Source organism: Myotis myotis, unplaced genomic scaffold (genome assembly GCF_014108235.1).
Source record: "Myotis myotis isolate mMyoMyo1 unplaced genomic scaffold, mMyoMyo1.p scaffold_m19_p_12, whole genome shotgun sequence".
Lineage (NCBI taxonomy): Eukaryota > Metazoa > Chordata > Mammalia > Chiroptera > Vespertilionidae > Myotis > Myotis myotis.
In genome coordinates this window covers 8,876,812-8,904,665 of record NW_023416316.1, presented here as the reverse complement: position 1 = coordinate 8,904,665, position 27,854 = coordinate 8,876,812, and the positions used below count along the sequence as shown (strand labels likewise).

Genomic DNA, 27,854 nt, shown 5'->3' with positions numbered 1-27,854 from the left:
GTAATGCATGACTAGATCTTGCGGGCACAATTCTGCTCACCTGCTGTGTAACTCCATTTGGTGCTCAGGACCACAGTGAGCAGTGGGCAGGTTGTGCAAGTGCAACTAGCAGCCCTAGAGTGACAGTGCAGTTACACGGAGCTATTTGCTACCGCACAGAGCATGCAAACATGAGTAACATGCAGGGGATCCCGAATGCCTTCCATTTTAGCCAGGGCGCCAGGCACAGCAGCAGATCACTTCATCGTCATGGAACAACTCGGAGAGCAAAACGATGAGGGGGAGCATTTTGCAACCAACTCGGGGATCCAGGGAAGGCTTTCTGGAAGAGATGGTACTCGAGTTTCCTGAAGGTTGAAAAGGGAATTGGCCAACTGAAGAGGAGGGTGAATCATACCCCCGAAGGAGGGAACAACACAAGCCAAGTTGGGAAACAGAATGCACAGCCTGGGGGAGGTATGAGAACAGTGAACTTCAATGTGCGGAATGACTGAAATGAAAACCTGAGCCAGAGTGTGGTGGGACGTGAGGGGCGGCGCAGTGAGAGCCTACTATCCAGGGAAAGGGAGCTGACTCTATTCTGAAGGTACTGGGGAGCCATAGATGAGTTTTAAGCCACAAAATAACATTGCCAGATTTCTGACTCTTGCAATGTGAGTTAAGAGGACAACTCATCAAATTAGCACTCCCTGGGCCTGCCCCCACCTCAGAAAAGAGAAGAATTTTAAAAGATGCTGCAATTTTAAGGAAGGAGTGTGAGTAATAATAGCAATGCATAAAGCCTGGTATATTGCTTATGCTTTTAAGTGCTTTATAAAGATCAACTTAGTATAATAACCCAACAGTGTTAGTACTATTACTACCCTGATTTTACAAATTAGGAAACTGAGTCAGAGAGCTTAGAAAGTCTCTTAAGCCCTAACCGGTTTGGCTCAGTGGATAGAGCGTCGACCTGCGGACTCAAAGTTCCCAGGTTCAATTCCGGTCAAGGGCATGTACGTTGGTTGCGGGCACATCCCCAGTAGTGGGTGTGTAGCAGGCAGCTGATTTATGTTTCTCTCTCATCGATGTTTCTAACTCTCTATTCCTCTCCCTTCCTCTCTCTAAAAAATTAATAAAAAATATTTTAAAAATATTTTAAAAAAAAAAGTCTCTTAAGGTTATAATAATAGTAAATGGCAGAGCTGAGACTTGAACCCAGGAAGCCTGACTTCAGAATCTATACTTTTAACCAACCAGTTAGGCTGCCCTTCACAATGATGATAGAATGCCATTCAGTTGTTCTCTGGGCTCCAAATGTATCGCTCATTGCCTGCTTTTCAAAAACTAGAGCTGATCCCTTTAAATCTTTGTCTGTTCCGACCGGCGTGGCTCAGTGGTTGAGTGTTGACCTATAAACCAGGAGGTCATGGTTCTATCCCCTGGTCAGGACACATGCCTGGGGTTGCAGATTCACAGCCTGGAATAACAAAAATTGGAGGTTGAGGGCTCACCTTGGAGAAGGAGTCCTGGTTTTAAAAAGGTGTTTTTTTTTTCTGTTAAAATCCCTGAAGGGTTATAAACTGCAAGTCAGGGCTAACCAGGTCTCACAGGACTAAAACCCAGAGTCAAATCTTTCCCAACCCCACTTTTCTCAGAAGCAAAGTAATTCCTCTCGGAAGGAATATCCAGAGTCTTGCATAACTCTTCATTAAAAAATAAAAATCTAGAATTCAATCAAAAATTACCAGGAACACCAGAAACTAATATCCACTGACCAAAAAGCAACAGAATCAGATCTACAGAAGAACCAGATCCCGGAGATAGCGGACGTGGACTTTAAAATCTTGAAGAAAACCAGTGAAGATAGATAATTCAGCTGAGAACTGTAAACAATTTTTTGAAGTCAATTAGAAAATTAGGATTAAGTACCACAATAGCTGAAACTAAGAAATAATTTGAAAGGATTAACAATCAAACACTAATGAGGGCAAGAGTAGAAAATATAGGCTGAATCATGAGGAACCAAAAGAAGGGAAAACACAGTCTTGGAAGATACAGTGAAAAGGTCTTAACAGACATATGAGAGAGAAGAGGGTAGAAGCTTTGACAAAAGATATTGTGTCACAGATTTAAGATGTGCTATGAACCCCAAGTAGGATAAATACAAAGAAATCTGCCTAGCCAGCATGGCTCAGTGGTTGAGCATCGACCTACGAACCAGGAGGTCACGGTTCCATTCCCGGTCAGGGCACATGCCCAGGTTGTGGGCACGATCCCCCTGTATGGGGTGTGCAGGAAGTAGCCAATCAATGATTCTCTGTCATCATTGATGTTTCTCTCTCTCCCTCTCCCTTCCTCTCTGAAATCAATAAAAAAAATTTTTTTTAAAAAAAATAAGGTTTGGCCTGACATAAGAGCATTAAAAACAAAAAGAAAGATTTGACTTTATTCACATAAATATACCCCCACGGTGCTGGAGTGACTGAGGTCTGATGTAGACTGAATAAACATAAACTGTTAATGGCCTACTCCATCAACAAACACATACACTGGGCACCTACCATATACAAGACAGTGAGAGATTTAAGAAAAATAGCAACCATTTATTGAGCTCTTTCTCAAGCTTGCAACTCAAAGCTGCAAGCACTTGACATTTTTTTATGTCATGTGATCTTCACAATAACCTGCCAGGTAGGCACTCCTATCCCCATTCCACACAGGAGGAGAGAGACCTAAGGGTGGGGAGACCTCGGGTTGGAATCAGTGTGACTCTAGAACCCAAGCACCCACTTCAGACACTGTCCCACCTTCCCCATCGCTATGGCTGCCATGAACACAGGCCTTCAAACTTAGGGTGCACGTTCATTTGTGGAACCTGATCTTCCCAGCAGCCCTGTGAAGTGGGCAAGACAGAGATGACAGAATTCCTTAATGAGAAAGCTGAGCATGTACCTCATGGGCACAGCTGAACGCCCCACCCGGCAGGGGAGACCGTCAGAAACGGAGAAAAGGAAAGGCAGAGAAGGGCACGCAAGGACCCTTTAAGCCCTAACATGGGAAAACTGCTGTTTTGTCATTTTCCACACATTTTTATTGTTATTATACTTACCAGGATTTTATGCTTGGATGATAAGTACGGGCTTCTACTGATCACATTCACAGCCCACACTTCCTCTGTGGCAGGTGACAAAGAGAGTAATAATCACCTTCATGAATAATTCTCATTGAGCAAAGCTGCCCTAAAAGCTGGCTAAAGAGAAATGCCTAGCACAGCCATTTCCAAGGGCTGCTCTACACACGATTTCTCTCCTCCGGCCCTGAGAAAGCAAGAGTTAGACTCATCTCTTGCACGGCAAGTCACCCATGTTATTACATTTCATGTTCAGCAGATCCATCTATAAAGGAGGGAAATGACACTCGGGGAGGTTAAGTGATCTAGCCAAGGTCACGCCGCTAGGAAGCTGCCGATCTGGAATGAGAATCCAGGTCTCCTGCTAGCGAGGCCAGTGTTCTGTCCAAAGGTGCATCGTGTCTGCGACACCTCATCCATGTGGGGCTCTAGAGCAGCGGTTGCCAACCAGTGGTCGGCGAGCCACTGGTGGTCCGTGAGGTCCGAATGGTTGGTGGCCACCGCTCTAGAACCTTTCTACATGTACATAAAGGCAAAGAAGTCAGACAGACAAAGGGCCATATGGAGCAAAAAAAAAAAGGACATTTCCAGAACTTTGGCTTTGGAGGGGGCCATTAAGAGTCATGGAGTCTACCCTTTACATAGATGGGTAAACTGAGGACCAGCCAAAAGTTACACAGCTAGAAGTGGCAGTTCAGGACCAGAACCCAGGTCTGTACCAACCTCATCATTTGATCTCACAAAAAGCTACTTGCAAAAGCTACTATGGAGATGACAAAGCAATTACCCTTTAGCAGGCCCAGGCCATTCACAAAAGATCAGATGTGGTATTTTTCCTTGAGGAACTTATAGTCTAGCTAGGAAAATATGCATGTGCACAGGAAAATAGAATCAATAAAATAAAACATCAGTAAAGGCAGCAGCTACATCAAGAATGTAAAAGGAGGCAAACAGTAGCAGGCCTGGCTGTGTTGGAAAGCTTCCTAAAGGTGGGGTAAGAAAGGCGGGGCTTTGAAGCATGCATAGGAGCCAACAGCTACTATGGCATAGGTATGTCAGTCCAGCAAAACGTTTCAACTTATGAAACTTTTTACTTCGTGGGAGGTGAGGCCAAACTGCAAATGAAGGCTCAGCTCTTCATGGGACCCACGAGTGGCAGCGGACGCTTCCTCCAGGACAGGGCCAGGGCCAGGAAACCGGGCGTTGCTCTCCACCTGCAGCATAAAGCCACAGCCACAGGCACACAGGCCTTTGAGCGAAATAAGTGCTCAAAACGGGTCTTCTCCAAATAGCCCCACTAGCAGTTACGTGCTGTTTCTTTCTTTCCTCTGTCTCCTGGTAGCCTGTGTACTGGCAGACAACACGCAGAGGTACCACTGTTTTTCCTTAAATACAGGAGAAAACTTAAAAAAGGAGAACATTCTGAGAATCGACTTCTTTTTTTTTCAGATTGGGAAGAGGCAGCCTTGTCATCCTAGAGGCCCAAGGCAGGGCCACACAGAGAAGCATCCTCCCAGGGCCTCTGTTTCCCCATCTGACGTGAGAGGGTGGAGATGGGGGCATCAGCAGAGACCAAACGTTGATGGTCGTGTTCACATTTGCTGGGCTGTTGAGACAGTGAACGGATGGCAGAGCGGCCCTTCCCTCCAGGCCCACAGTTCCAAGCATCCTGGAGAGTAGTTTGCAGGTGGGAGCAGCTGGCAACCATTGCTTCTGAAAAGGCCTGGGGTGACCAGGGGATGTCAACAGTCACTTCTGTGCAGGGTCCTGGAGTGAGCACGACACCCCATTGCTGATGTGACACACCCTTCAGAGTGTCCCCAGATGCTTCTCTCCTCGCCTAGGGCTCACCATGGGCCACCCTGGGCTCCTGAGGCCTCCCTGACTTCTCGCCTTCAGTCCTGGAGGAGGAGGAGTACCTTTGTGCCTAGGTCACCTGGCCAGGAACGGGCAGCACCCTGTGCCCAGGATGTGGGCTTCTATGAGTTGGCAGGGGCACGGAACCCTTGGAGAGTCTGTGTGTCGTGTCCCCACTGCCTGGGGGAGCTGGGAGGTCACCAGGAGCCGGATGTAGTAGCCACCAAACACTGCCAGCAGCTGCTGGGCCATTTCCTGGAAGAGGCAGGGAAGCAGAGTGAGGGCCACGAAGACGCAGCTCGTGCACGTAGGGAAGCCAAGCGGTCCTCACACCCCTGGGCCGGCAGGATGCTCCCTGGGAAGAACCTGGCCGGGCCCTCGTCTGGGGCTCTTGGAAGATGCCTGGTCTGGTCTGGAACCCCAGCTCTGCAACTGCAGCCTCAGTTTCCTTATCTCTGAAGTGGGTAACCTAACTGCTGATAGGCGATTATAATATGCACGCAAAAACTGCGGAGCCTCAAAGTGCTAGAGAATTTAGCCCTGATTTATCCCAGCCAATCACATACACACACACTGTTTCCAGTTTCCAATGTCCACGAGCCTGTAAAATGCATGAGGTCAAGGAAACACACTGAAGAAAATCACGAGTGAATGGGGGTGGGCAGGAACAGAATACCCCCGGCTTCTGCCCTTGGCTTTACCACATTCTCCCTTGCTCTGTGACCTCGCACACATCAGCTGACTTCTTAGAAGCTATTTCATCCATCGGAGAAGAAAAATTAATCCATACCCCAGAAAGCATGCTAAAGAATTTTATGCATGATAAAACAAAAAGCTGTCGAAATGTAAGAGGTCATTATAACTATTTCTCCGTCTTTCACAGGCACAGATTTCCGACTTCAATACGACGCCTGGCTCATGCTAAGACGTGGGCATTGATTATATTTTTTCTCACTAAGTTGTAAGGGCAGCTACTTCACAAACATGTGCATACACACTGAGATTTGATATTCTCAGCAGGAAATTGTATTACTATTGATTTGAATGAATTTGAAAATATAATTTAAAGACCCATCACATTTAATAGGCTATTTCACATAAACCGAGACATGCATGCCACAATAGAGTACGTGATATTATCCATCTTTCGTGTGCTTTTAAAAAAAGTCCATGGGGCCCGACTGGTGTAGCTCAGTGGTTGAGTGTCAACCTATGAACCAGGAGGTCACAGTTCGATTCCCGGTAAGGGCACATGCCTGGGTTGCCGGCTTGATCCCAAGTGTGGGGCGTGCAGGAGGCAGCCAATCAATGATTCTCTCTCATCATTCATGTTTCTTTCTCTCTCTCTCCTTCTCCCTTCCTCTTAAATCAATAAAAATATATTTTTTAAAATAACTATTTTTAAAAAGACCATGAGGTTCAAGTAAAGAGATTAATATATTTATCTTTTTCTTTCCTAACGGTCCTATTTGCAAGCCCCCCACTTCCCTGCACACACCATGCCTGAGCTCACTCCTTACTGCATGTCTCCCAGACAGTGGGTGTATCCTCATAGTGAGAAGAGGGCAGCATGAGCCACACACACAGTATCAGATTTCTGGTCTACCAGCACTGGTCAAACCCAGCAGGCAGTTTAGCAAGACCAAGAGAACTCTTGGGCTGGAGGAACTGGAATTCAACAGAGATGAATATAAGATTTAATTTTTTTAAAAAATGTTTTTGTTAATCCTCACCAGAGGATATTTTTCCATCGATTTTTAGAGAGAGTGGAAGGGAGGGGGAGGGCCAGAGAGAGAGAAACATTGATGTGAGAGAGATACATCGGTTGGTTACTTCCCACACGCACCCAACCAGGACTGGGGATGGAGCCTACAACCGAGGTGGGTGCCCTTGACTAGAATCAAACTCAGGACCCTTCAGGCCGAGGGCCGATGCTCTATCCAGTGAGCAACACCGGCTAAGACTTAAATATCTAACTGCAAAACATGTAGATAGATTGGTAAAAAGACTTTAAAATGATCCAAATATTCATCAACATGTCCAGGATTAGGATCGTTGTCGGCAAACGGCGGCTTGCGAGCCACATGTGGCTCTTTGGCCCGAGTGTGGCTCTTACACAAAATACCATGTGCGGGCGCGCACGTACAGTGCGATTGAAACTTCGTGGCCCATGCGCAGAAGTCGGTATTTTGTGGAAGAGCCACACTCAAGGGGCCAAAGAGCCGCAGTTTGCCGACCACTGTTACAGGCAATCTATGATCCATCAACACACAACTACACATCCAGTGAAACTGCCAAAAAGAATGTCCAAGATATTAAAAATGGGGGGAGAAACCCAGTGAGTAACAAATAACTCCTATAAACTATTTTCGGAAGTGCTGGGGGTGAGGAAAAAAATATTCAAAACTAGTAGGCTAGACCTGTATGGTCTGTACCAACTGAGGAAAGCCATGTTCCTCGGAATGTACAACTTGAGGGCCCCACTCGGAGTCTATGCGAATATCCCAGGGGAGAAGGTGGCCCAACCGCCCTGGGGGCCCATTACCTCCGGCTCAGCCTCCGGAACGAGCTGGTGAAGCTCAGCCTGCAGGAGAGGCCGCTCTGCGGGACGGGAACTGCTGGGCAGGAGGGGAGCTTCCTCCAGCAGGTTCTCAGGCCCCTCCGCCATCGTCGTGGGGCTCACCCCAGTCTCCATGACAACGCAGAGCTGGCTCAACCTGCGTTTCAGCAGGGACTGCAAAGGAAACAGAGGGAGCCCGGGTGGTGTCCCAAGTTGGGTGGCATATGGGAGGTCAAGGCGCTGCCTCAGCTGCAGATCAGAGGATGGATGGGCCTTCTACAGACTCAGACGCTGGGAGAAGGTGGAACTGAGCCACAGTGGAGAGACCAGGTCATTCCCCACAAAAGTACGGTCCTTCAGAGCTTCTAAAGCACTTTTCCTTATACTCACATTTGCTCCTCAAAGCAGCCTGGGAAAACTTTCCCTGTACGTTGCAGATGAGCAAACTGAAGCTCAAAGGCCTTGCCCAAAGCCATACAGGAACCGATGGGCCAGGATCAGGACTAACCCACATTCCTGACTTCAAGACCAACCATAGGGCCCAGGGAAAGGCTGACTCCAGGGCTCGGAGACAGGAGGGCCAGGTCCCAAACTGGGAGTCACCAACTGGCTCCGTGACCACCTGAGGGTGGCGACAGGATTTCTCAGAGCCTCGGTTTCCTCATCTATGGAATCAGAGCAAGAGTTCCCTGATCTTGTTTATAAACGGTGGGCAGGCATTTTGAACAAGTGAAAGCCGCCTAAATGCATGGCACTTTCCTCTACCAGGAACCTCATTATTATTATTAACATTCATTATTATTATATTATAAACAAATATGCTCACTATAGGAAATGTGGAAAATGCCAATAGTTAAAAAAAGGAGATTACTTACCATGTGCTTAGTTACAAAGACTCCATTCCCTCGGCAAAACCACCACTGATTTGACACAGGTGTCCTTCCTTCTAAGTAACTCCTCCATAGACATTTCCCAACATGGAGGTAAGGCAAACTCTACAATCTGGTCTCCTGGTTTATTTTGTCTGTTTGTTTTTCATTTAAGGTATCTTACCTCTTGGCTAGTCTTCATTTCTCGAACATGTTCAGACAAAAACTGCACACAGTTCTCCAGGTCAAAGTAGACAAACCAGAGCTGGGGAAGGAAGAAGCTGTGAGCCCTGGGGCTCAAAGCCAGCCTGACCTTGAACCCTCCATCCCTGAGCTGGTCTTCTGTCTCCTGCCGCCTTGCTGGAGGCCCACTGGTTGTATCCTGGCCTCTGGCGGGAACATGCCACTCTGCTCTCTCCCAGAGTCCCCACGCAGGAGCAAGTCTCCTTCGTGTAGAAAACTGGCTCCATGTGTACACCTGCCCAAAAGGCTGCAGCCCCACCTCTCACAGTCACTAAGCATCTGATAGACTCCAAGCCGCCCTGCACATCACGTATCCATCCAGGGCTACTGCCTTCATCTTCAGGGGCCCTTCGGTCTGGAATCCAACATGCAAATGAATGAAACCCTTCAGAGCTGTCATCCCCACTACCCACGGCCAGCTCAGAGGAAATCAACGTGGGTGCTCTCGGGGGAGGGGAGCAGGGGATGAAGTCCTCTCACTTCACCATTACCTCCCCTTCCGCCACAGCCTCAACAGTCCCCAGGAAGCCAGATTAAACTCAGCCAGGCCAAAATTCTCCATGTTCACACATCACATCATCTTGCCAGCTCCACACCTGCCACGCTTCACCCACGTTCTGCAAGAGGCTGGTAGCCCATGTCTCACACCTCCAACCACTGACCCCTTCCTCTGCCCCTGACCTCCCTCCTCCCAGTGACCGACCTATGAGACCCATGGTCACACCCCTCTTGCCAACTAATCTCTCCCACTGTCTCATCCTCAAGGAACATTTTTTTAAGTTAATTTCTTTTCTTTTTCCTTATGAAATTTTACAAACATATGCAAAAGTTGAGCAAATGATGTCATTAACTTCCAGCTACTCAGCATCTTGGTTCAACAATGATCACTTCATGGCTACTCTTGTTTCATTTCCACCCCCACCCATCACTCACCCCAGACACCTCCATCCCCACCCCACCCTGCCCCACCCCAATGATTTTAAAAAAAAAACACAAGATATGGTATCACCTCATCCAAGATACTACTTTGAAAATGAAAGAACCCAATTATTTTTAAAGATGTGTCCGTTCATGGGTCATTCATCCACCTATGCCTCCAACTAACACTTGCCAAGTCACCCCATGTGCCAATCCATAAAGAGGACTCAGAGACAAATGAGGCTGAAAGGACCCCTGGTTCAAGGAAATGTCAGTCTCCGTGTCACATCTGAACTGCCAGACACCTTACAATGCCATCGAGTTCACCCCCAGGTGTCAGTCAAGATCCCCTTACACTCTACACCATCTCAGGCTCCCTAAACACAAGGATTTGTGTGTGTCTAGAGCAGTGCCTGGCACACACTAGGCTCTCAGTAAATATTTGCAGGATGAACAGGTGATGCGCACAAGGAGATTCTTTCCAGGTCCCCGCCACCCGCCCACTCTGTGCTCCCACCAGGCAAGGGGCAGATGCAGTGCTAAATAGATTTAGCAATCCCACCTGGGGAGCCCAGCCAGGACCCACTGGGTGACCTCATACTAGTCACCAAAGCTCTCCCCACTGTCCTTAGGGCAAAGAAAACAACCGGGTCAGGTGGACAATGCCTTCAGGATCTGACCTGCCTCTCCCGGGGCCTTTGCATGTGCTTGGCACAGAGGAGGCCCCACAGTTTGCTGAATAAATGCTGAATGAGTGAGGCTTGGACTGTCCCTGAGCTTCCCTTCCAGCCTTCCCCACGGAGGTTCAAGGCTGCTGGGTACCACCCAGAGAAGAGCCTCCAGGATGGAACACTGGCGCAGGGAGGAAGAGGAGGGCTGCCTACACTGTCTTATTAGCAGACCGGGCAGACACTGTGCAGACTGGGAGAACCTGGGGCCACCACTCCCCATCAGCCCAAAAGTGGGCCATCAAGGAGAGGTCTCTCGGAGACACGTACCTGAATCACGCTCTGGCAGCCCTCCACCGTGTCCGTCACGCCCAGCAGCACCCGGTGTCGCAGCAGGGCTCCGTTGGCAGCCGCCAGCCTGAGGTCCGTGTTGGTGTTGGCCTGTAAGACAAACACCAGCCCTGTGGCCAGACCTCCACGCACCAGAAATGACCACACCTCACCCCACCCCTAGACACCATGAGACAGTCCTCTTCTTCGAGACACATCACGTCCTCTCTATCAAATGGGATTGTGGAGCTGCTGAGACAATCCATTCAATAGTGTCAGGCAGAGTTGAAGCCCAGCTCTGCTACTTCCGGGCTGTGGGGCCCTGGACAGGTTATGTCCCTTCCCTGAGTCTTGCTTTCTTCAGGCGTGGAGAACAAAGGAAAAGACTGTCTCTGTCTCCTAGGAATGTGCTGAGATTGAATTGAGTTTGTGTGTGTGAAGCATTAAGCCAGTGCCTGGGACACAGTCAGGTGCCACAGGTATCTGCAGGAGGAGGGGGGATGGAGGAGGGATGGAGGGGGATAGAGAACAAAGGAGGGATGGAGGGGGGATGTTGGGGGATGGAGGGAGATGGCGAGGCAAAGAATGGGGGTGGGGGACTGGGCATTTATTGTGCCATTAAAGCACCTACTCCGTCTATAAGGCACCTACTTTCCGAAGCATCTAGCACAGTGCCTGGCCCTCAGTGGAGCGTGGGTGCCCTCTGCAACTCCCTCCTTTTCCCACCCAAACCAATGACCTGATAGATTTAGCTGACAAAGTAGAAACTAAGCAGGCTGGGGAGACGGGAGGAGAAGGGTGTCAGGGTCCAAAGTGCTGGTTTGGGGAAGAGACACTAAGGGCTTCAGATGCCATCAGAAAGCAGCTCAATAGGACAATGGTTCCCAAAGGAGCGGGACCCCCTTAGGAAGCTTTCGGAAATGCGAGAAGGCTCTTTCTGCTGCCACAGGAATGGAGGGCAAAGCTGGCCCTTAGGCACAAGGGCCAGGGATGCTAACTGCGTGCCTCCCACTGAGGCCATGCCCCATGAGAGACAATCCCACACAGAAGAATCGTCTCCTGGCCAACCTGGACTAAAAATGTCCTCTGGGTGAAAGTTCTACTGATCGTTCTCTGGCTGGCCAACCTAACTCCACTTTACATTTAAACCCAAAGTGGGTTTGTTTTCAAACAGGTTTAAAATACAGTGAATTTTCCAGGAATGCCACTACTATGAAAATCAAGGAGTGATTGTGTTTTGCCTAGAATGTTTGCAAGGGTGGTTCCCCCTATCAGAAACGTGCATCACCTGACGCCACCTCTCACTACCTGCATCATTTTGGACAAATTACTCACTATGTCTCTGCCTCCATCTCCTCATCTCCAAATTGGAGACACTAACACCCTGTCATAGCAAGGATTATAATAAGGATGAAATGAGTTCATCCACTCAGAACCCTGGGAAGAATAAACACTCGATGCATGTCAGGTAATGATATCATTACGATGATGATACTGAATTGAGAACACAGTGTTTTCCACTGTACCACACTGGCCGCAACAAATATTTTTAGGACCTTCACACATGCCCTCGCAGCGTGCATTACTCTGTACGGATACATGGCAGGGGCTTACCTGCCTTCCCCACACACCTTCCAATTTTGAGAAAGGATATTCATGCCCCAAACAAGGGGAAGCAGGCAGTATATGCAAAGTGCTGAGGCTCTCTAGGATGCTACGTAATGCAGGTCGGCCACTAACAGTAAGATGACAATGGTCAGGAAGAGGAATATGCATGGTCATGAGTGACAAGGAATCCAAAGAGGAAGAAGTCCTTGGGCTGAGGCAAGAACTGAGGAAGCTGTGTGGCCAGGGACTGGTTACTTAACCTCTCTGAGCCTTTTTCCCCACTGGCCAAAAGACTCAATAATTGTAACAGTTAACACTTACTGAGCATGTACTTTATAGCAGGTACGATTATAAGCACTTGGCATGTATTAAGTCATTTAATTCTCCAAACAATCTGGGGGTGGTGGTGGCAGGGGGGAGAAGGACTCAACCTGCCACTGCTGGCTTTGATGATGGAGAAAGGGAACATGAGCCAAGGAATGCGGGTGGCTTCCAGGAAAAGGTGAGGAAACAGAGACTCCCTGGAGGCTCCAGAGAGGATGCAGCCCTGCTGTGTCAACCTTCTAAACAGTGAAACCGTAAGCGAATAAATCTGTGTTGTTTAAGTTACATTTATGGCGATCTGCCACAGCACCTATGAAATACCAAGAGAGCCGGGTCTTAACTAAGAACCTGGCTTGGAATCTCAGTGTCCTGGCCTTGAATTCCAGCTCTGCCATTTATTGCCAGGATGACCTCGGACTACTCCTGGAGCCTTTTGGAGCCTACGGTACTTCATCTGTAAAATGACTATGGAAGACTCTACCCTGAGATTTACTGGGCAGGTTTAATGAGTTAAGGTACATAAAGCCTTTGACAATCAACCACATAGGAAGTGCTCCATAAGTATGTTAAAGAAGCAGAATACATTAGTGAGCCACACACACGCCGGGAGGGAGCAATCTCCTTTCTGAATGAGATGGGGAATCAGAGGTCTCGGGTTTTGAACCCCTGCTCCGCCACTCACAGTGGGATCGGGCCAAGTTACCTAACTCTGACCACCCACTCACTGCCTAGTAAGTAGCTGCTGAGTTAAATGAGACGTGACTGTCAACAGAGCACAGAGCCAGCACCCACCCAGCTCCCTCAACCCTTGGCCTCAGGCACCCCATCCTCGGTAATCCCCTCCTCGCTCAGAGCCCTCCTGAGCACGCGGGGAGGAGGTGACAGGACTCAGTAACCTCTAAGTGCCACACAAATACGGCTTTCTGTGCCCTCTCTCACCTCCCAGACTCTCAAAAGAGAGCTTGTTTCCAGGGAAACAACCCACAGGGATCCGACAGGAAAGAAAGAGAGGATTTAATCACATGTGTGACTTAATTTCTTTGAGTCACTGGGCACAGGAGCCGGTGTGAATTTCAAGGATGCAGCAATTTGCTGAAGCGTATGAAAGGAAAAATTCTGACTGGGGATCCTCCTGCCCGCACAGCCCTCCAGAGGGGATGTGGCTGGGGTGCCCGGACATCTCACCTTCCTCTGGTGTCTCTCGAAGATGAGCATGAGAGTCAGCGTCAGGCTCAGCGCGGCCAGGGTCACGAGCAGCACGCCCGCCCAGTGGTTCCCCAGGGCAAACATCTGGCTGGTGGAGTAGATGTTGGCCCACACCACCACATAGAAAACCTGCGGGGAGTGAGGCAAGAGCAAGGTCAGGAACGCCAGTCCTCTCGAGAGGCAGCCCCACTCAAGGGGACACACTTCTGCCACCTCCTTGGATGCGGGGAGCTCACAGGGCCCGTGAGCGACTGATGGGGGCCTGTGAGAACGAGCCCTTGTTCCCTGATCATAAGTGAAGGTAGGAAAATGGGGTGAGAATAGTTACTCCAAATCCCTGCTTGCACTGATTTTAAATAAAGCAGAAAAGGACAGGGGGCTTGGGAGGGAGAGAAATTTGAGGCAGAAACCCACCGTGATCCTTCAACAGCTATGTGGCCTGGACAAGTTATAACAACGCTCTGAGCCTCAGTTTCCTCATCTGTAAAATGGGGATAATACTAACTCCACAGGCTTGATATAGGGATTAAGAAGATAACATATGTTAACACATTGTATGCGGGAAACGTGTTTACACGTTTTACGTATTTATACGTTCTACCAGTGTAGTAGAGCGCGGGACACGTATTAATACGTTTTTTATAGACTAGCGGTAGAATGCGGGTAACATATAAATACGTAAACTAAAGTTATCATAATTTTACTGAATGTTGCCATTTGCGCAAAAAATTAGCAAAAATGGCCCACGCCACCTGTTATAGCGTGATTAAAACTATCCGCAAACAATGTGTTAACAGCATAACACTTATTAGAAAGTTAATAAAAGCCAGTTGCCATCCCTTTTCCTTCCTGAGAAGCAGGACATATGGGTGAAGAGTGGTATTTGACCATTTTCCATTAGAGGGTAGGGGGGCAACAAGCTGCAGTGATTAAGAGGAGTTGAACCAGAATGCCTGGGTTCAAATACTGGCTATGTCATATATATGTATGCATGTGTGTGTTTGTATATATGTAGGTGTATATGTATGTTTATATGTGTATATATATACACACATATATATATATATATATAAATGTACACACACACGATTAGAGCTAAAATGGACCTATCTGTTAAACAAATGGGGAAACCAAGTCCCAGAGAGGAGAGAAGTCTTGACCAAAGCCAGACGCCGAGTCCAGAGCCTCAGTGGTGGGTCTGCAGATCCACAATGCCAAGTTCTGCCTTCAGTAAACCCTGCTCCCACCCTCTACATGGGGACCTGGCCACAACTCCCTGCCATAAATTCCCTTATCCCAAACCCAGGTCCCTGGTGCTGCCCTCTGCCAGGCAGCGGGGCCACCAGCCCCCAAACCCATACCCACACCAACAGGCTTCACCACAGGACGCCGAATCCAGCAATGCCACAGGGGCAACAGCAGGACAGTGTGGGCCCACCTCCCTCCTCACCACAGCGAAGGCCAGCCGCATGGGCCTGGAGTTGTAGATGATGTATCTTCTCACTTGGGGCTCCAAGAGGGCGCTCTCAGCCAAGCTCCTGTACTGATCAGCCGGGACCTGCTTGGCCACCCAAGGGAAAGAGATCAGTCAGCTACAGAGAACCTTCCCCACCTCCTTCACGCCAGCAAGCATGTCATTCCCAGTTCACATGACTATCATACGGAAGGGGGATCTAGCTGGCTTTGGGCTGGTCCAGAGGCAGAATGAGGAGCTCAGAACACTGATGGCGACCACAGGGCACAACTCCCGGCTCAGGAAAGGTCAGGCCTCCCCGGTGAGGTGGGGCAGCTCAAAAGTCAGGAAGACATCCCACAGAGAGATCCCTGCAGCACGAGGCTCAGTATCTCATGGCCAACCGGGATAGCCTAAAGTTTAAGGCACAGGCCTAGGAGTCAGCTGGCCCTGGGTCCAAACCTTGGCCCTGCCACTTATGTGCTGTGTGACGTGGAGAAAGTAACTGCACTTCTCTGCGCCTCAGACTCTTCCTCTGTAAATCAAGGATTATAAGAGTGCCCACCTTGTAGGGGTGGTGTGCCTATTAAATAAGATAACACTGTGTGTGTGTGTGTGTGTGTGTGTGTGTGTGTGTGTACATATATATACACATATATATATGTATATACACACACACATACTATATTTATACATATCATCTGGACATCTTTGGGGGCTTTGTTCTGCCGACCACAGTTGGTTTTGTCTTCTTGGACAGATATGTGTATCTAAGTGTATGCGTATGCTGGCCCAGTGCTGGTTCCATGGTGAACAAGTGCTATTATCAGTACGGCAATATTAGTTCCTATTAATACAGCCCAAAGTACTGAAAACTCCCATCTTCCTGCCCAAACAATAATGCCACAGTGCAAAAGGCCCCACAAGGGTGGACTGCTTAAGAAAACAGAATTTGGCCTGGCTGGTGTTGCTCAGTGGTTGAGCGTCGACCAATGAACCAGGAGGTCACAGTTCGATTCCTGGTCAGGGCACGTGTCCGGGTCGCAGACTCAATCCCCAGTGTGGGGCGTGCAGGAAGCAGCCGATCAATGATTCTCTCTCACCAGTGATGTTTCTACCCTCTCTGCCTCTCCCTTCCTCTCTCTGAAATCAATAAAAACGTATTTTTTAAAAAAAGGAAAACAGAATTTAACCAGGAAAGGTGCTGTGTAGGAACCCAGCAAGACAGTATGTAAACTGTTCATGGGTGAAGAAAACCCCATCTAAAGATAACTATTTAAGAAAAATGTTCTCAACAAAGGCTGGAAGGAAACGGGGGAAGATAAACCAGCTGTTGTGCTGATGTGGGCTTAGTACTATCAATTTGGAAAGTTTCCCTTTAAGGGTAACACAATGTTGTTTTTCACAATAATGCAATTCAGTTTAAAGACGTGAACTCTAAAATCTGCAGGATAAAATTAGCAGAGTACCTTCCCCATCCATAACTGAGCCTCCATGGGAAGCGCAGGGAAAGGCCCCCCATGGGGCGGGGGAAAACCGCAGCTGGGGTCCTTAATGACGACAGCAATAGCTACAATTTATTGAACATTTACTCTGTGCCAGAGACAGTGCCGTATTCCTCAGGCATTATTTCACTTAATCATCACAAAAACCCTATGCAACAGGTATTAATGTTGCCCTCACGATGATGACACTGTGGCTCAGAGAGGTTAAGTCACCTGTCCCAAGTCACACAGGCAGTAAGGAGAGCTCGATCTGCATCCAGAGCTATGGATCTGTGATGCCTAGACCTCGAGTCACTATGCTTAAAGGTACTGCATTATCAGCTAATGAGTCCTATAACGTTTCCTCTCCTAAAATTCCCTTCCGCCTGTCTACCCAATAGGCTCCTACTTTTCCTCAAGATCCCAGATCAAGTATCTGCTCCTCTGTGAAGCTTTTACAACCACTGCCCGCACACCAGGCAGGTTTCTCATTTTCTCCTGTGCAGGTCGTCTTCCATGCCTTACAGTCCTCTCATGCAGCATTAATATCAGACTGTCAGGTTCATCCGACATATGTCCATCTCCCCACTGGGCTCTGGGGCCTATTCACCTCTCCCGTGTTTAGTGCCCAGCTACGGGCCTGGCAGAGTGGGTATCCAAAATGCACGTCTGTTAAGTGAAATAATGCAGAAGAGAGGACAGTTCTAACACATCTCCCTTCTCTCCCTTACCATATCAAGAATATGGTACATGTTTAATAAAATATGTTGTGAATAACTAGATGAAAGGATCGATGGGTGGATGGATGGATGGAAAAACAGTAAGGATGTAATCAAATCAGCCCTCACCTGAATGCCCCAGGTCTGCAGCTGCTGTTCTGCGGCTCCCAGATCAAAGGAGATGGGTGCACAGGTATTGTCGATCCGGAGAACCGTAAGGACCTGGCCATTGCGGAGATCTGAAAGCAGACAGGAGCTTCACCTGGCTGAGCAATCACTACTACTTAGGATGAGCCTGCCACCTCCTCTGGCCACTAGAGCCTTCCCATGGCAAGGAGGGACAGGTGGCTGTCCTCAACTCCCTACAGAAGAACTGGAGTTGACAGGAAAGCCCCCAGGGGCAGATCTGGGGGCTGGAGCATGGAGGCCATTAGGACACATGGAGAGACCATGTAGGGAAGAACCTCCCCAAAATGAAAGCTGTCCACACAGAATGGGAGGTAGTGAGCTCCCCATCACAAGAGATGTTTCAACAGAGACAACAATAAACTACAGTGAGGAGATGATGGAGTAGACATTCATTCAAGCACTGTTCAACTCCTGCATTCCCAGTGGGTGCAGAGTCTCAGATAACCAACTGTGGTAGGCAGAACAATGGGCCCCAGAGATTTCCACCCCACTCCCCAGAACCTGTGCATGTGTTATGTACACGGCAAAGGAGAATTAAGGTTGCAGATGGACTTAACGTTGCTAATCAGCTGACTGTAAATTGGGTGACTGGCCTGGATTATCTGGATGGACCCAATATAACTACAAGGATCCTGAAAAGTGGAAGAGGGAGACAAAAGAGTCAGGAGGGATGTGACTGGAAGAGAGGCACAGAGAGACAGAGCACTGCTGGTTTTGAAGAGGGGGAAAGGGGTCATGAGCCAAGGAATGTGGGCAGCCTTTAGCAGCTGGGAAAGCCAAGGAACCAGCTTCTCCCCTGAGCCTCCTGAGGGAATGCAGCTCTGCTGACACGGTGAGGACGTCCACTGAGTGAGGCCAAAGGCAGAACCCGGAGAGGTAACCTATGTTCTGCAAGCCACTATGCCAGCGGTAATTCATTATAGCAACTGTAGAAGGCGCACACGGACTTACTGGCAGCCCCTCCCAGTGTGAAAATCTGAGCGCAACTTTTGGCTCCAAGTGTAACTTAAGTTGCCCCTCAGTATCCATGGGGGATTGTTTCCAGGACCCCTCACAGATACCAAAACCCGCAGATGTTCAAGCCCCTTACATGAAATGGTGTACAGTTGGCCTTCCCCATCCGCAAACTCCCAACCACGGATTGAAAACAGCACAGGTATTTACTGAGAAAAATCAGCATGTCCGTGGGGCCGCACAGTTCAAACCCGTGTGTCCAAGGGTCAACTGTATTTGTTTTCACTCCCACACCAGAAAGGATTTAAGGTGGCTTCATAAAAATAAATTTTAAAAAGATAAAATTATAAAATTAGATTTAAAAACAAGCAAATGAATACTCTTTGTAATACTTTAAGCAATAAAACTAAAAAAAAAATAAAAATAAATAAAAAATAAAAATAAAAATAAGCAAATGAGCGAGCCCTGGCCGGATGGCTCAATTGGTTGGACCATAATCCCATGCACCAAAAAAGTTGCAGGTTCAGTTCCCAGTCAGGGCACATGCCCAGGTTCCGGGTTCAATCTCTGGTCAGGGCACATATAGGAGGCAACTGATCAATGCTTCTCTCTCTCTCGCTCGCTCTCTCTCCCCCTTCTTCTCTCTCTAAAAATCAATAAAAACATATCCTAGGGTGAGGATTAAAAAAATAATAACACCACGGTTGGTTTGGTTTGGTTCAGTGGTTAGAGCGTCAGCCCAAGAACCAAAGGGTCCCGGGTTCAATTCCTGGTCAAGGGCACGTACCTCGGTTGCAGGTTCATCTTGCCCTGGTCAGGGTGCATGCAGGAGGCAATCAATCAAAGTGTCTCCCTCACATTGATGTCTCTCTCTCTCTCTCTCTCTCTCTCTTTCTCTCTCTCCCTCTCTCTCCCTCCCTCCCTCCCTCCCATCTTCTTCCAACCCTCCTACTCTCTCTAAAGTCAATGGAAAAAAATCCTCGGGGATGAGGATTAAAAATAATAATATTAATAATAATAATAATAAGCAAATGAGAAAAACTAGGCAATAAGAAAATAAGGACAGATAGAACAATAAAGTAAAATAAGGATAAAATAGAATAATAAAGTAAAATAAGAATAGCTTCTGGGATTTGAGCCTTTACTATGTACCAGGCTTCAAGTCATGATTTCATTTACTCCTCCAAGGGCCCTTAAGAGGTGGACACCATTATCATGGAAAAGAAAAGGAGCCTTTGAAAGATGAACAAAGGAACTTGACCAATGTTACCAGAGGAAGTGAAAGTAAGAAAGAGAAGGAGGAGGAGAAAAGGTAATACACAAAATGCAGACACGCATGCTGGAGGGGGCCCCGACTAGCTCCCCGTTCCATCACACAGCATGGAATGGGGAGCCTATGGAGGCTTGGACTCCACACAGAGAATGGGAACTGCTGCCCCCCCAGCAGGCGCTCTGCCACTGAACAAATGTTTGCCCAAGCCATGCAAACACTCCCCGCGGTTTCTCTGTCTGCCTTCCGAACCAGGAGTTCCAGATTCTTGGCAATCATCTCCGTCATCTGTTCCTTAAAGTGAAAATAGCAATTCCTCCACTTAGAAAGACTTGTTTGCACACCTAGATTAGGGGGAAAGATCTGAAAAGCTACAAAAGAAGTGTGTGAGTGTGTGCTTGTCTTTGTGCTCGTGTGTGTGTGTGTGTGTGTGTGTGTGTGTGTGTGTGAGGGGGGGGGGGGCAATTTCCTACAAAATAAGAACTGGCTTGCCAAAAATCAGTGCCGTAATGTCTTCAAAGTTCTGAAGGAAAATTATTTCATTCCGTTTCATTCCACTGTTGTGTATGTGCAAATTGCTTTCCTAATAACAGTAGTAAAAGAAGGAACCCTTGTGCCCTCTGGCCCTTGCCTCAGCAGACACGTGTGTGTCACCAGTCGTGATTTCAAACTGCTGCCTTTTTGGGAACCCACGAAATGCTGATTCCATTCAAAAGTAATGCACATCTTTCTGATAGTTGTAAATGTTTCTCCTTATTAGATAATGTATGTATTGAAGTCATTAGGAATATAGTGCTCTCAAAACGGAAGCGAGGACAGAACTAGAATCCAGCATCTTTTATTGCACTGGAAAGACAAATGGAATCTTTTGGAAGGTGTGGCAGGAAAAGTACTTTGGAAAATATACAATCAAGATATCTCATAGCATTAACCAAAAAACTTATATGCACTTATATGCATATATGCATTACCCATGGACACAGACAATAAGGTGGTGAGAGCCGGGGGCGGGTAGGGATCCTAGTGGAGGAGGGCAATGGGGAGGTGCGGGGGGAAGGGGGGGGAAGGAATGGGGACATCTATAATACTCTCAACAATAAAGATTTATTTTTAAAAAAGATACCTCATGGAATATTAAAAGAAAAATCTTTAAAGATAAATAAAGATCTCTTTGGATGCCATATAAAGAATGGACAGCAGCCCGGCCAGTTGAGCATCGACCTATGAACCAGGAGATCACAGTTCGATTCTCAGTCAGGGCACATGCCAGGGTTGCAGACTCGATCCTCAGTCAGGGGCGTGCAAGAGGCAACCGATCGATGATCCTCTCTCATCATTGATGTATCTATCTCTCTCCCTCCCTCTCTGAAATCAATAAAAAAATATATATTTTTTTAGATAAATAAAAATAAAGAATGGATAAAAGAGGCAAGATGGGGATGAGATCAGCTAGGAAGCTACAGCAAAAATCCAAGCAGAGGGTGATGGTGGCCTGATCTAAGGAGGTAGTGACAGAGAGAACGGGTAAAGATGACAGACACTGGCCTGGGAACAAATGCCCACCCTCATCTAAAGGCACTTCTGTGTCCCTCCACTGCCCTCCCTCCATACTCGGGATCCTGAGGAGAGTAGCGGGGAAAGGAATTGAAGTCATGGCCTTACCTTGCCCCCAGCCAGGAGGGCTCCCCACCGGCAGGGCACTCCAGCCAGGAGAGGAGGTGGGCAAGGGGCCGGCCGCCCCGCCAGGGCCCATCTGCGGCTCACAGGCCATAGCAGAGAAGCAGCGGGGTCTACTTCCCCTTCTCAGCGGTTCGGTTCATTCTGGAACAGCCAGCTCAGCTTCACTCGCCTTCAGAAAACAGCAGAGAAAGAACTTCAGGCCGGGACCTGAGCAGGCTGGGCTCCCCGGCCCAAGTCATCACAAGGCCAGGGAGAGGCAACTGGAGTCTTCTCCCCTTGCCTTTGGTCTCTCCGCTCACGCTGAGGACATTCTCAGGGGGAGTGAGGAGAACTAAAACCCTTCCACACCACGACTGAGAACTTCCCTTCCGGCCTCCGGTCTGCCCCAGCTTGGACGCATCAGGGAGTCTGGGAACTCAGGAGCTGCCAAGGGGGGGTGGGGGTGGGGGCCCTCCCAGGCATGTGGGATTTCCATTCCCTTACTAAGGGCAGCACAGGTACATTCATCATGGGGAGACTTGTTCATACGAAGGATCTCAAAGAGTTCCCCAGAGACACTGCAAAATACAAATGATAAAGAAAATCAGGATGGTGGGGGAAAAAATGTTTTGAAGTTATGATCATGAAGAATAAAAATACCCAGATATTCTGGCAATCAGGGTCCCTAGCAGAGGTTTAGGTTCAAGAACATGAACCCCAGGGTCAGACTATCCAGTCTAAAGGTCAGTTCTACAACCCACAGGTTAGGTAAACTTGGGTAAGTGGTTTAACCTCAAAGAGCTTCAGCTTCCCTATATTTAAACAGTGGTACCTTCCCCACAGGGTTGCTGCAAAGAATCGATAGGATGATAGAAATAAAGGACATTTAACAGCATATGGAACAAGGGTCACATGCCATAAATACTATCTCTGGTTGTTGCTGTGGTGACGTTTGACACAGTTGCCATGCCTGATCTAAGAATTTGGTTTTGAGCTTCCAGGAGGCCAAAGAGAAAATGGAAATGCTGTCAGTTAAATAGTTCCTGCTACCAATATAGGGGGAAAAACAAACAAAACCCTGAGAGTGAGGGAGCAATGCATCCTCTTGGCACTTAGCACCGAAAGACCTTGGAAATGTTTCCAAAGCCTCAGGAGCCAGGTCAGGTACGTGCATCGGGCATGACCCTTAGCCACTTCATCAACAAAAGCAGAAATGGGTCTTTCCTTGATGTCAATGTGGAGTCTCTAGAGTGCCATACACTCTGGGTGGAACCTGCACACCTTATCTGTGGTGTGTCCACCTGGGGCCTAAGACTCATCCCTCACCAAGGGGATGAGTCTAAGTTCCTGGGATGACACACCAGCCCTGCCTATCTTAAAAAAACAAATAAAACCAAAAAAACACACTAAAATTGTCTTTTGCTGCCATGGTTCTCGACACTGGTAAAGCCAGGAAGTGTCCGGTCAGCACACTTTTGCTTGATTCCAAGCTGGCCCAAGGTGCTCGCCACTGCTCAGTTCCCCTAAAAATGAGAACCTGACTCCCACTCCCTCACCACCTTCCAACCCTCTCGGTCTTTTAAAAAGGACCAGTTGCATAATTTGTGGAGCCCAGTGCAAAATAGAAATGTGGGGCTCCTTGTTAAAAAATGATGAAGAATTTCAAGATAGTGACCGCAGAGCCTTCAGCCAAGTGGGGGCCTTACTCAGTGGGGGCCCCGTGTGACTGAGCAGACTGCATGCACCTGAGCCAGCCCTGACTTTAGGCTTCCAAAGACCACACGGGAGCCCCTTCCACGGACCAAGAATATGCAAAAATGAGCCTTTACTGCCCTGCATCAGGCTCCCAGGCAAGAGGGCAATAAACTATTGGGAAAAGAGCGAGGGCTTCAGTGCCAAAGAGCATGGACGAGAATCCCCACTCAGCCACTCCCATGCTCTGTGATGTTCACTGTCAAGGTACTTAACTAACTCCCTGAGCCGTCCTCATCTGTAAAACGGGCTCATGGAGGCCTACCTGGCATAACTGCTGTGGGGAGAACAGAAAGAAATGCAAGTGTAACATCCAATACCCTGCACCCATCAGGCCCCGTTCCTCAAAGGTTTTTCTCATTTCACAGGAGAGAAAATTGAGGGTCAAAGATGTGAAGAGGCCTACCCAGAGACCTGCCCAAGCTAGAAGCTGTGGAGCTGGCAGGTGAGCCCAGGCCATCTGGCTCCAGAGTTCAAGCCCGTAACTCCCATGCCCCTGAGCCTCAGGACCCAGGTCTGGGTATGTCTGAGCCTGTTCCTTACACCACCTTTTAAAAAAAAGAAAGAAAGGAGTGGGTCGAGGGGGTCTGCAAGGTGTGATCTAGCAACAAATTCCAGCCTGCACCTGAGATGCCGCACTCTTGGGAGGGCAGGGACCATCGCCCTCACCTGGCCCACAGCAGGTACTCCCAAACATTGTTGAGCATTTACCAGTCAGTCCTATCACCCCTTACTTCCTTCCTCTTACCTTGTACCCCCCAGAGACATGAAAGCAACAACAACCCAAGGATGTCCGCCCTGCACTTGGCAATCCCTGAAGCCCTTTCCTGCCTCACCTGCTCACCTCCTAGGCCCACCAGGAAAACATAGTCCTTAGAATAGATCCATTTCCCACTGAAGGCTATTTAGCACAAAGGCTAAAAGGAACCGGCTGTGCCGCCACTTCCCACCTGTGTGCCCTTGAGCAAGTTACTTAACTTCTCTCTGCCCCCTCTTTGCATGCAAATGGAGATGATAATAGTAACTCAGTTATTTAGGCTTAGAGCCCCTCCAAGTAAATCACTCAAAGCAGGACTAGGCAAAGGGGAATCACTGAAGGAAGATAGCTGTTATTTTTACTCCAGAGACATTCCCTAATAAATAGTGCCAGGCACCCTGCTTTCTCCACTATAAAACCAGAAATAACATTGTAAGTCCCTCTTCAGCTCCCCCAACGGGGGATCACCATCTGAGGAAAAAGACAAACTTAGAGAAAGAGAAAGAAGAAAGTCTATGACCACACAAAGCAGTCAGCGGGAGTGGGCAGCAGTACCTTGCAGGCCGTGGGAAGGCTGGGCAGAGGTGGAGGTGAGGGGGGTACTGCCAAGAAGGGGAGAGGTACAAATCAGATGCAGAGGACAGGAGGGGTGCTGGCAAGACTGGCCACTGGCGGACATTGACCCTTTACCTACCAGCGTGCGCTGAGCTCAGGACCCTGCCCAGGGCTGCACCCGTCCCATGGGGAACATGGGAGGAAGAGACAAGCATGGGGTGGAGGGGGAGCCGGGAGTGAGCAGAGCTCTGGGGCTCCTGCAAATAACTGGCCATCCGTCCCCCACCCAGCCTCTCCAAGTTTCCTTAGTTGCCTTTGCTGACTCTGCATGTAACCAGGACTCCCAGTTATCCGTCTTTTTTAGCGAGGTGGCAAGTCCCTGCAAAGGCAGATGTCCTAAGTCCTGCTGAACAAAGGTCTCCATTTCTGCAAACACTGAGTGCCCAGCCTCTCCAGGAACCAGATGCCTCACTGAGATTTGGGGGGAGCGGGAGAAGTAGGGGGGTTCGGAGAGAAAGAAAGATCCCAGGTTTTACTAGTCAGGTTTTGTTTTTGGTTAAACTGCAAAGTCCCAAGGAACCCTCAGAGGACCTGTCACAGACGTTTTGAGATGACAAAGCCTTGAGAAACAATGGGCCCAAGTTCTCCACTTTACAGATGAGAAAATTAAGACCCAAAAATGAAAGTGAACTATCCAAGGTCAGGGAGCCAAACGGGGCCGGGGCCAACACGGAACCGGGACCGACACGGAACCGGGCCCATTCAGCGAATGCTGGGGACGACCCCCTGGCCTGGCCCTGGCCTTGGGCAGCTGTGTCTGGCCCCCGTCCCTGCCCTCAAGTCCTGCTCTGGGTCTGCTGTCTCAGGGTCTCCCTCACCCCAGAAATCACCCCCGCGGGCCACCGGTTCCCGGGATCCGCCCGAGAGCAGCTCCCACGCCCAGGACGCGGGGGAAGGGGCCCCGGTGCGTCCGGAAGGAGCTGGCCGCGCTGACCGCAGCCAGGAAGGGGCACCGGCGGCCGCGCAGCCCGGCCCGCGGCTCCAATCTGGGCTCCCGGTCGCACGGGCGCGCGCACACTCACCCCCGCGCCGCCGCCGCCGCCGCCGCCGTCGCCCGGGGACACGGAAGGTCGGGGCCGCCGCCGCCCCTCCGCGCCTCCGCCTCCGGCCCGCCGCGCGCGCAGCCCTCCCCTCCCGCCCCCGCCCCCGCCCCCGGGCCGCCCCGCGCGCTCACCCCGCCGGTGGGAGCCGCCCGTCGGGCTCGCCTCGGGCTCCGGAGGGAAGCCTTCGCCCCGCGCGGCCGGCACAGCCGACCTGGGAACGGCCTTCGTCAGCCCGGGCTCCCCCGGGACGCCAGGAAGCGCCTCCGCGCTCGCCGACCACGTGCAGCGATTCCGGGGCGCAGGGGGTGGGGGCGGGGGTGGGGGTGGCCCTCCGGGACCAGTTCCGGCCCCTCTGCGAGGCTCGGTGTGGTCTGCCCCTCGGCTGGGCAGCAGCTTACCTCTGAGGTCCAGCCCCGCGTAACACAGACAGTCACGGGACCCGGTGGATGAGGCAACATCGGGGATCAGGAACGTCCCAGGGACTTGTGTTTCATGGGAAAACTACATGTGTCTGTATTATCGGATCATCGGTTTGGGGACCAGGTTACATGAGCTCCAAGCCACCAGGTCTCGGCTTTTGAGATCATCTTCGGTAAACTATTGAACGTCTCTGTGCCTCAGTTTTCTGTTAAAAAAAAAAACAAAACAGATTATAGACTATTTCATGGGATTGTGCTTTAATAAGATAATCTGTGTGTTGGCAACTGCCAGAAACTGTCTAGCTGCAGCTCCACTAGACTTTGGCTGCCACCCCCAGTGACATCACTGGGGATTTCAGTGCAAAGGGCCCCCTCCCCTAGGAAGGCAGGAACCTTGTGTATTTCCCCACAGAGCACAGATGGACAGATGCACACACGCATGTGTGTCCATACGGAAGGGAGCCTATTCTATTCTACTGGGCATGCTACTTTTTAATTCCACAAAAGTTCTTTGGCGTTCACCTCATGCCAGAACACCCCACTCTGCCTCTTTTTTTTTTAAGGGGTGCACAGACAGACCTCCATATATTGTGAGAAGGCCCCTCCCCGCAATGGACTTGTAGGTGGTTCCCACTCCTGCTCACAGGCTGTGCTGGATGGTCACAGCCACAGTGCTGCTACATGCCACAGCCTGCGTTCTACAGCTGAGTCAGAATGGGGGTGTATTTTTAATGCAACAGATACTGCCAAGTTGCTGGGGGCCTCTCAGACCACAGGACTTAGTTGACTGCATGCCCCGCCACAGGCACAGGCAGAGTGCTGGGGGGCAGCCAGCAGTGACTGAGGAAGTAAGCGGCAGGTACTGTCCAGGGACCCTCATTCCCCAGGCAAGTGAAACGACATTCAGTGCCTGCTAAGTGCCGGGCGTTGTACTGGGCAGCAGTGAGCAAGACATACCGGATCCCTATTTAGTTTGCCTAATTTCCCAGAATACAATTCAGGGGGATGGAAGCAAGAGTCCATGGGATGTTGGAGCTTGATATCTGCCGAGCGGATATTGGGAGGGATCCTCTGGCCCTGGGGAGGATCAGTTGGAGGATCAATGGCTCAGTTGATTGAGTATCCTCCCATGCACCAAAAAGTTACTGGTTCGATTCCCGGTCAGGGCATATGTCCAGGTTGTGGGCTCAATCCCCAGTATGGGCCATGCAGGAGGCAGCCATCAGTCAATCAATATTCTGCTCTCACATTGATGTTTCTCTCTCCCTCTCCCTCTCCCTCTCCCTTCCTCCCTCTCTAAAAATCAATAAAAATATTGAGAAAAAAAAGAAAGGGATCCTTTGACATGGGTGGCCTGGTCACCATCCATCCAAATCCTGCCTCTCCAGCAAGGCCTACCTCCTCCATGAAGCCTGATAACATTCGCCTGTTCTTCCTGCCAGGCTAGGCTTCCTCTCTCGGCATTCTCACTGCTCCTCCCACGCCAGCATGGATTTCCATGTTGACACATCAGTCTCCTCAGCTAGGAAGGCACAGAAGACGTGGGCCTTTGGAACCGGCTGACCAGGCTCCGCCACTTACTGGCATGAGAACTTGCACAGGTCGGTTCACCTCTCTGAGCTTCAATTTCTTCATTTGTAAGAGAAGGAAAAGAATACCGGCAAAACCTTAAGAATTAAATGAGAAGATGATGTGCTTAGAAAGTGCTCAGTAAAGAGTTGCTAGTCTTGGGCAGCAAGGCATCATGCCTTTTGCAAGGCCTGATACTATAGCATGAGGGAGTGGGGGCTCCATGTAGAATGGAGGAAGGTAAATAAAATCCAGTAAAAGGTGAGAAATACCTAG

At 49.4% G+C, this 27,854-nt stretch overlaps 1 protein-coding gene across 8 annotated transcripts; it reads right to left on the bottom strand.

Annotated features, from left to right (window-relative positions):
• Positions 1–27,508, bottom strand: TMEM268 (transmembrane protein 268). 8 transcript variants are annotated; one of them, XR_004971158.1, is made up of 11 exons: positions 25,722–25,835; positions 21,928–22,001; positions 21,427–21,613; positions 17,481–17,590; positions 15,146–15,253; positions 13,675–13,824; positions 10,558–10,668; positions 8,583–8,663; positions 7,515–7,703; positions 3,092–5,224; positions 1–347 (listed from the first exon to the last, which is right to left on the bottom strand). XR_004971158.1 is itself a non-coding variant. In XM_036329803.1 (10 exons), the coding sequence occupies exons 3-10, from the start codon at positions 21,533–21,535 to the stop codon at positions 5,045–5,047; spliced, it is 1,038 nt and encodes a 345-aa protein (XP_036185696.1). In that variant the 5' UTR covers positions 21,536–21,613; positions 25,989–26,215; positions 27,408–27,508; the 3' UTR covers positions 2,565–5,044. The 8 variants fall into 8 exon arrangements, 7 of the variants coding, with proteins under 7 accessions (XP_036185696.1, XP_036185692.1, XP_036185694.1 ...); XM_036329803.1 differs by lacking the exons at positions 1–347; positions 21,928–22,001; positions 25,722–25,835 and adding exons at positions 25,989–26,215; positions 27,408–27,508 and having other exon boundaries at positions 2,565–5,224; XM_036329799.1 differs by lacking the exon at positions 1–347 and having other exon boundaries at positions 2,565–5,224.
• Between the last annotated feature and the right edge of the window lie 346 nt (positions 27,509–27,854).

What these genes read in the sequence shown, in the direction of transcription:
- TMEM268 (XM_036329803.1), bottom strand. Translation starts at nt 21,535, where the DNA reads ATGGCCTGTGAGCCGCAGATGGGCCCTGGCGGGGCGGCCGGCCCCTTG. An exon ending in TCGAGAGACACCAGAGGAAG is followed by an intron (nt 10,669 to 13,674) that starts GTGAGATGTCCG and finishes TTTGTCTTACAG; the next exon opens with GCCAACACCAACACGGACCT. An exon ending in AAATGAAGACTAGCCAAGAG is followed by an intron (nt 7,704 to 8,582) that starts GTAAGATACCTT and finishes TTTCCTTTGCAG; the next exon opens with TCCCTGCTGAAACGCAGGTT.